This window comes from Poromitra crassiceps (assembly GCF_964638095.1).
Source record: "Poromitra crassiceps genome assembly, chromosome: 4".
Lineage (NCBI taxonomy): Eukaryota > Metazoa > Chordata > Actinopteri > Beryciformes > Melamphaidae > Poromitra > Poromitra crassiceps.
The window spans coordinates 62,123,011-62,131,824 of record NC_139626.1 but is presented as its reverse complement, the minus strand read 5'-3'; the positions used below and the strand labels follow the sequence as shown (position 1 = coordinate 62,131,824).

At 41.2% G+C, this 8,814-nt stretch overlaps 1 protein-coding gene across 1 annotated transcript in view; it reads left to right on the top strand.

Annotated features, from left to right (window-relative positions):
- Positions 1 to 739: 739 nt before the first annotated feature.
- The window catches only part of meis1a (Meis homeobox 1 a), a gene marked incomplete at both ends in the record, with an annotated part of 107,639 nt that continues 99,564 nt past the window's right edge, over positions 740 to 8,814 (top strand). The window contains 3 exons of the mRNA XM_083636016.1: positions 740 to 809; positions 4,976 to 5,022; positions 5,427 to 5,605. Coding sequence (XP_083492142.1) covers positions 740 to 809; positions 4,976 to 5,022; positions 5,427 to 5,605 — 296 coding nt within the window. The remainder of the gene's footprint in view (positions 810 to 4,975; positions 5,023 to 5,426; positions 5,606 to 8,814) is intronic.

Here is an 8,814-nt window from a genome sequence, read left to right as displayed (position 1 = left end):
AGCCCTTGGTGGCTCTGCGGCGCGCCTTGCCTTCCCACGTCGGACTCGGGAGGAGGTCGCGGGTACGCGCATGCAGCCGCGTCCCCTTTAAGAGAAACTAAATAACTAACCCCCCCCCCCCCCCCCCCCCCTTCAGCACAGCAGACTGGCCGGTGTGGATCAGAGGAGGAGGCACGGCACGGCACGGCTCCCTCCGGCCGGCGGAGCTGCGGTGATGGCGGGGCTTTGAACGCATCCTCTCCGCGGAAAATATCCCGGGCTACACGGACACGGACACGGGCTAGGAGCGTGCAGCGGCTCCGCGCTTTCAAATCCACTGGATATTGGAGCTGGATATTGATCGACTGTTTGATTGATTAAGTGATTGACTCAGTGCCGGAGTGATCAGGCCGCCTGGAGCGCGGGGACAACTCTGCCCGCCCGGGCCAGTGGTGCTGCCGCCGGCGGACTGTCCGAGTTTGGGGATCGGCTGGTTCTCTCTCTTCCCCTCTCTCTCTCTCTCTCTCTCTCTCTGTGTGTGTGTGTGTGTGTGTGTGTGTGTGTGTGTGTGTGTGTGTGTGTGTGTGTGTGTGTGTGTGTGTGTGTGTGTGTGTGTGTGTGTGTGTGTGTGTGTGTGTGTGTGTGACCGTCTGTCCGTTGGACTTTACACCGCCGCACGGTCTGTCTGAGACACTGGGATTATCTCTCTCTCCTCCCGGTATACCGGACCGGACCGGAACGGGTGTTGTACCGGGAGTTGATGAGCGCTCCGCCGCGCGGCTGCGACGTGGGGCCGGGCTGGAGAGACCGGGCCACCGATGGCTCAACGGGTGCGTAAAGACCTCAACTTTATGTGTGTGTTCAGTCAAGCCATGGTGCACACACAACACACACACACACACACACACACACACACACACACACACACACACACACACACACACACACACACACACACACACACACACACACACACACACACACACACACACACACACACACACACACACACACAGAGCAGACTCTAAATTCAGATTCTCATTTTTACTTTTTCTGAGTTCAGACTGTGGAAACTATAGCAGGATAATGTGGTCTTCTAAAGGGAAAAATTACAAATAGCAACATTGTGAAATAATAAATTGGTGACACTTTCAATAAAGCCAGTGTAATAGTATAATCACTCATAACACATTATAATGCCAAAGTAGTTGTAATCATGCATAGACAGTTGTAATGTGTTTGAAGATCATATAAACACATTACAGTCTGTTATAAAGCTTTTTCATTAAGACTTATGAAAAAAGCTTTATAACAGATTATGAGTAAACTATGCATAATTATAACTATATAGGCCTATAATGCATTATAATGTGTTCTAATGTATCATAGACACGGTCTTGAAAGTGTTATTATTCATAATAGTAATTATAAAGTCTCTCTGCATTTAACACATGATGCTACAGAGTTTTGGTGAGACTCCACTAAATTCAGCTCAGGTTCATTCTGCAGATCCAGCTGTTCCTGCATGCTGCAAAATTTCAATTTGTATCAATTCTGATTTTAAACTAATTATCAATCAAATTCAATTGCGCGCGCGCACACGCACACACGCACACACACACACACACACACACACACACACACACACACACACACACACACACACACACACACACACACACACACACACACACACACACACACTTCTATAACTAAATAGGCTACTATGAGTTGTAGTTTTTGTTCATCACCACTGCAGACACTGAATGAGTAAATTATGTTTTCAAATCATTTTTATAGTTCACACACTTTGATTAAAAAGCTAAATCGCTAAAATTGAGAAAATGTCCGTCAACTGAGCTGAGAGATTTTACAAAACGGTAGCCTAGCCTATACTTATTTGACTCTTATTTGATATTTGGGTTAGGCTACTAAAATGGTGTAGTCTGCAGAAAATATTAACAAAAGCAAATTAATCTCATCTAAACATTAAATTATTATTATTATTATTATTATTATTATTATTATTATTATTATTATTATTATTATTATTATTATTATTATTATTATTATTAATATTATGACTCGTTTTGGTTTTGAGCCTATAATAACTTTTATATAACTTTATAAATTATATAACTTTTATATAACTTTATAGGCTACATAACTTTTTTATCAGCTATTCCGCCAATCTTCTGAGTTGTGCTGAAGTTGATATACTTCGGGTCAGTCGCTCTAACTCGCACGTTATAATCGGCTGTAAACTCTCCTAAACACGTCATTTACACATATTACCAGCCTATCTTCTGCTCGAACAGGCCAGTATGAGTGGGTTTAAATAGGCGAGAGCGTGTTGGGTCAGTGTGAAGCATGTGGTTCATTCTAAACTCAGTTTTATACAGAATAAAGTTTAACCACCTGTTGATATAAATCGTATAACCCAAACGGATAGGCATATTTATCATAGCCTGAGTGATATCACAGTCTTATGAAGACAGGGATTTTTAAAGGGAAATATACAGATCGCCATGTTTTATTTCTCAAATAGAATGGCTTTTGCTCATTTTAACAGTTGTCAGTTGTGCTTATTTAGATCAATGACTGCAGGTCAAAGTTTACCCTCCTTTTCTTGTATAGCCTACTAGAGTAAAAATAAGAGTAAGTAGATACAATGTAGAAAATATAGCCTATATAGAAAATATAAGAACATGTAATAAATATCAGAACTCTTCGTTTCTCTTCTTTAAAGATAATCTTTAATGGACAAATATTTAAATAAATGGTTTTCTTTTGAAAATATAATTTATTTTGGCTTCTATTGGAGGCTGTTTGCTTTTTCCACTCTTTTTTTTTACCCTTAACTGAGTCAAAGTTTACTCTCCTTTACATTCACTATCACATAGGACTAATATAGGCCTACAAATACAAAAATACAAAAAAATACAAAATACATAATATATCACATAGCTGGAGAACCCATCTTTTCCACGGATAAAAGCATGAATTATTATTATTATTATTATTATTATTATAATTATTATTATTATTATTATCATTATTATTATTATTATTATTATTATTATTATTATTATTATTAGAGCTGTTTGCTCATAATGGAGGTTGTTTGTTATGTTGTCAACAGTCTAAACTTCTTTATATTGACATCACACATAAAAATCCTCACATGGCTCTGAGCTCTCACACATTGAGCATTGCATGTTCCAGATGGAATTGTAATAATGATTGTGTGTGGGAGTGTGTGAGGATCTAAGGAGACTTGATGTGGCACAGCAGTGTCTTCTATTCTATAACATATGGCCTTATTAAAAACTATATATTTATATACTTTTTTGGGGGGGGTGGGGGGGGGGGGTTCCCTCACTAAAACTCTGACAGAATTAACTGCACTATTCACTTGGAGAGAATTAGATTCATTCTGAAGGACATGCATAGAGACAACTTGGAGAACGTTTTGCAAGCTGTGATCTCTCATGTTGAAGGGGAAAAGGGGAACAATTGAAATAGGCAGTCGAGAAGCCTTCCTGGGGATTTCTTTTTTTGGGGCTGGGGGGGGGGGGGGGGGTATTTGGTTGATAGGAATGGAGGGGGTTGGATTTGGATTGGAGGGAGGGGGTATGTTCTTAAATTGTATTTTCCTTTTTTGTGTATTTTTATTCTTTAACTTAACATATTGTTTTTGTTTGTAATTTTGTCCGATGTCTGTATCGGTCATATATTTGATTATAGTCAAAAGGAAGCATGTTGTGGATTTTATTTAGCCAATGTTATGGTAACATGGGTGATGTTCCCTCAATAGTTTCTTAATTTCTTTACTAACTCCTTATAAGCCCATACTGAGCAAAGCAGACTTCATGTGCAGGAACCTCTGACTGCTGTAACCACTCATTTTAGGAGGCAAATATATATAGTTAATTGGCTATAATTGTTGATAGTGAAGAATAAGGTGGTAATAAATGGTTTGTAATGACTTATAATAATATGTTAATAAGCAACTTATTAATAGAGCTGCAAAGCTTAGTTGATTAGTTGTCAACTATTAAATTAATCGTGAACTATTTTTACAATCGATATGTGGCTAGAGTAATTTTTTAAGAAAAAAGAAGAAGTCAAAATTCTCTGATTCCAGCTTCTTAAATGTGAATATTTTCTGGTTGCTTCACTCCTCTATGACAGTAAACTGAATATGGTTGGGTTGTGGACAAAACAAGACATTTGAGGACGTCATGTTGGGCTTTGGGAAACACTGACCGACATTTTTCATCATTTTCTGACATTTTATAGAGCAAACAACTAATCGATGAATGGAGACAATAATCGGCAGATTGCAGATTCATCGATAATGAAAATAATCGTTAGTTGCAGGCCTGCTTATAAATAATCAATATGTGTTCCCTTAAGTGTTACCAAGCCATCTGTGAATAAGATGTTTCACAATAAATCGATTTGAAACATTTCCCTGCACCGGCCTCCATGAACCAAGGTCTCTCCAGTGGGTGGTTCTCAAAGTGGGGTCAGGGGACCCCCGGGGGTCCTTGAGGGGATTCCTGGGGGTTCCCCTGCAAAAAGGGGGATCATTTTATTTTCACTATAATTTGATCCATAAGTAACACAATGACAGATGGCAATGGGTTTCATACACTTTCTGTAATGAAACATCTAAAAGCAAAGATCTGATCAAACGGGGGTCCGTGGTCTAATTTTCGTCAGTTTAGAGGTCCTTGACGTGGAAAAGTTTGAAAACCACTAGTCTAGACCATCGGTTCTCCAACTTATCACGACCCCTAAACTGACACAAATTAGACCACAGACCTCCATCTGATAACATATTTTGCATTTAGATGTTTTATTACACAAAGTGTATGAAACCCATGACCAAAACAGCCATGCATTCGGTCATTGTGTTACTTATGGATGGAATTATAGTGAAAGAAAATGACCCCCCTTTTTGCTGGGGACCCCCTGGAACCCCCTCAAGGACTCCTGCGGGTCCACAGACCCTACTTTGAGAACCACATGCTCTATGTGAGCGAGCGGGCAGCCAGGCAACTAACGACTATTTACATGTGTCGATTAATCTGTTGATTATTTTCTCGAGTGATCAGTTGGTTGTTTGCTCTATAACATGTCAGTTTCCCAAAGCCCAACATGACGTCCTCAAATGTCTTGTTTCGTCCACAACCCAAAGATAATCTGTTTACTCTCATAGAGGAGTGAAGAAACAAGAAAATTGTCACATTTATGAAGCTGGAACGAGATCATTTTACCTTTAAAAATTTGTCTAAACGATGAATTAATTATCCAAAAAAAAGTGGTCAATTCATTTTCTGTCTATCGACTAACCAATTGATTAATGGGCTAATTGTTGCAGCTCTAGTCAGAGGTCAGGGGACTCACACAGTGTCTCTGTCCTGTCCTGTCCCGTGCAGTATGAAGAGCTGGCCCAGCACTACGGGCTGGAGGGGGTGGGAGGGGTGTACGGCACCGGGGACCCCCGTCACGCACACCTCAACCCCGCCGGCCCCTACCCGACGCACCAGTACCCTGCCCACCCCGCACGCCCACACCCCAACCACGCTGCAAAGAGAGACAAAGACGCCATTTACGGGTACGTTGACTTTAGAGAGGCCACAGACAAGCCGCCATGATGCTTATAGAGACACACAGAGGAGAGCGGGCCCGTAGCAGCTTCTAGCATACTGCTATACTGCAACTTCAAGCCCTTCTCTGAGCGCTAGCTGATACTGTATACGGACAAATACTTCAGTCAGTGCAATGCATTTCAGTTGAAAAGTAAAACTCCTCATTCTTTCAGACAATTCAATTGTCCAAGCATGAACCTGTCAGAAGTATTTTAATGTTTTCCGTCTAACTGCTCCAGATAGCCTACTTGTTGGGGAGTTTAAACCAAGATACAACATCAAGATTATTTTAATAGCCATGGCGAGTAATCATTTTACAAACGAGGGATTTGTCTTTGTGCAGTATGCAGCTCAGTGATCACAATAATAGCAAAATATGAAGCAGACAGTCAGACAATCTTCAAATTATAAATTGCAAAGTAAAAGTCCTTTAAAGTGATGTATATAATGGGGTGATGGTGCATGATGGTGGACGATGTCCATGTAAATGTCCATGTATTGTACCATGTCCATTAATGCTAAGGTTAATGTCCATGTACCATGTCCATTAATGTTAAGGTTAATGTCCATGGGGGGACTCCAGTTATTGAAGAGCTGGTTTTGCTCAGGGGGGTTTGGATCATCTCAAGTCTCAATCCACCTTGTCCTCAAAGGAAATAAAAATTAGATATCTTATGAGATTTACCTACTGTACCAAATCCACATGAAGAAAAAACAACGGATCGTCTTGTTGTTCTTTTCTCTGTACGCCTCTCTTTCTTCCTGAAAACAGGAAAAAGTCACCTGACAACAGAACTTAACACAAAGCTGTTGAAAACATATGAGCTGTATTGTATTAGAAGTTCAATGATTCTGTACATCTGTGTTCTACTAGAACAAAACCCACAAAAAAAAAGTAAAAAAAAAAAAAAAAAAAAAAGGTTCTTAAGGTGGGGTCCGGGGACCGCCGAGAGTCCTTGAAGGGCTTCCAGGGGGTCCCTGTTCAACTTCAGCATTATTTCAATTAGAAGTGAACACAATTAGAGAATGTAGAAGAATGACAGTTTTGGTCATAGTTTCGCACTTATTTCTCTCTCTATAGATTACAGAGTCACGGGATTCTGGACTGTGATTGGCTAGCGAGAGAGTTCCGTCAGTGTGGCGGTGCACTGTGATTGGCTAGAGTGAGAGTTCCATCAGTGGAGCGGTGTGGCATCAACATTGAAGGCAAACGGCCTTACTGACCACCTTTTATTTCATTGTGCCGTGGCGTTGATAAAAGACGTTGTGGGAGTTCTATAGAAGTCTATTGGACTACCCTGCACGTTGTGGGAGTTCTATAGAAGTCTATTGGACTACCCTGCATGTTGTGGGAGTTCTATAGAAGTCTATTGGACTACCCTGCATGTTGTGGGAGTTCTATAGAAGTCTATTGGACTACCCTGCATGTTGTGGGAGTTCTATAGAAGTCTATTGGACTACTCTGCACGTTGTGGGAGTTCTATAGAAGTCTATTGGACTACCCTGCACGTTGTGGGAGTTCTATAGAAGTCTATTGGGCTACCCTGCACGTTGTGGGAGTTCTATAGAAGTCTATTGGACTACTCTGCACATTGTGGGAGTTCTATAGAAGTCTATTGGACTACCCTGCACGTTGTGGGAGTTCTATAGAAGTCTATTGGACTACCCTGCACGTTGTGGGAGTTCTATAGAAGTCTATTGGACTACCCTGCATGTTGTGGGAGTTCTATAGAAGTCTATTGGATTACCCTGCACGTTGTGGGAGTTCTATAGAAGTCTATTGGACTACCCTGCACGTTGTGGGAGTTCTATAGAAGTCTATTGGACTACCCTGCACGTTGTGGGAGTTCTATAGAAGTCTATTGGACTACCCTGCACATTGTGGGAGTTCTATAGAAGTATATTGGACTACCCTGCATGTTGTGGGAGTTCTGTAGAAGTCTATTGGACTACTCTGCACGTTGAAAAATGAGGAAAAGCGCTAAAAAGTGACGCCAATTGGTCCTGACCAAACGAGTTAGGAGTGAGAACGGGTTGGTCCAGTTCGCATGCTGTGAACTGGACCCTGATTGGACAGATTTCAGTCACTTGAGTCCAGAGCCGTGTAGATAGAAGAGTCCCGACATCTCCATTCACTCCAATGGACCAGTTCTTTACTCTCAAGAGTTCCAGGAAGTAAAGTCCTGGATTAAAGTCGAACTGAACCCGTTCGTCACGTTTGTCTGTTTCAGACTGAAAACACAATTTGTCTGAGATGACAAGTTGAGAGGCGGGTCATAGTATCATGTCGATGATTTGATTTGACAATTCTGTCGACTGGCTTTGGCATTGGTGAATCATGGCGTGTTCCACCCCCAAATCGAGTGGGATTCAGCGTGTTGTCGTGCTACGCGAGTGGGATCCGCGGAGTACCAGGCAGCCAGCTGCTTCGTGCGGGGCGAGCGGACAATCCGATGCATGGGTGCTGCCCGCCCGCCTGGAATCTCCGAGGGCAGACCCCTGACAACCACGCTCTCAAGCGCGTGCCTTTTACGCTATTTCTGTAAATACGATATCCCTGGAATGTGCGTTTTAACGAGCCAGTTACATTTCTTTGCATTCTTAGAGATTATACTTTTTGTTTTTTGTTCATGTTTCTAACAATTGGCCAAGTTAGTAGTTAGTTTATGGGATAGGAATTCTGCCAGATGAGAGGCACTAGGCACCATTTTCTACTTCATTTGGAAGAGAAAATTATCCTGAAATGAAGTTTGATTGACAGCTGCATGTCGTGATATGATTGGTTGAAATGGGGTAGAAATTTGATAGTACTAGGTGACGTCAGCAAACTGTAGATTACTGTTATCAATGAAATCTTGAAAAATGAACTTTTGATGTGAAAAAGTGTGAAAAACGAAAGAAATTAGTTTTGTGATTTTTTTTTTGCATACATTATTAAATAGGTGCACTGCATACCCAGGTATTTGAACTAAAAGAAAGGAAAAGTCATTTTTGGGTTCAGCTCGACTTTAAGCAGCACTGTCGAGTTGCAGCAAAATATACAGTTTGTGTTGTACTCTGAAAGGGTTTTTCCGCCCTTGAATCAAATTGTACATTATCAGCTCTATTTTAGCATGCAAAAGTAGCGCGAGACCCATTCCTGGCTGTTCATTGGCTAATGAGTCTCGCATTTTGG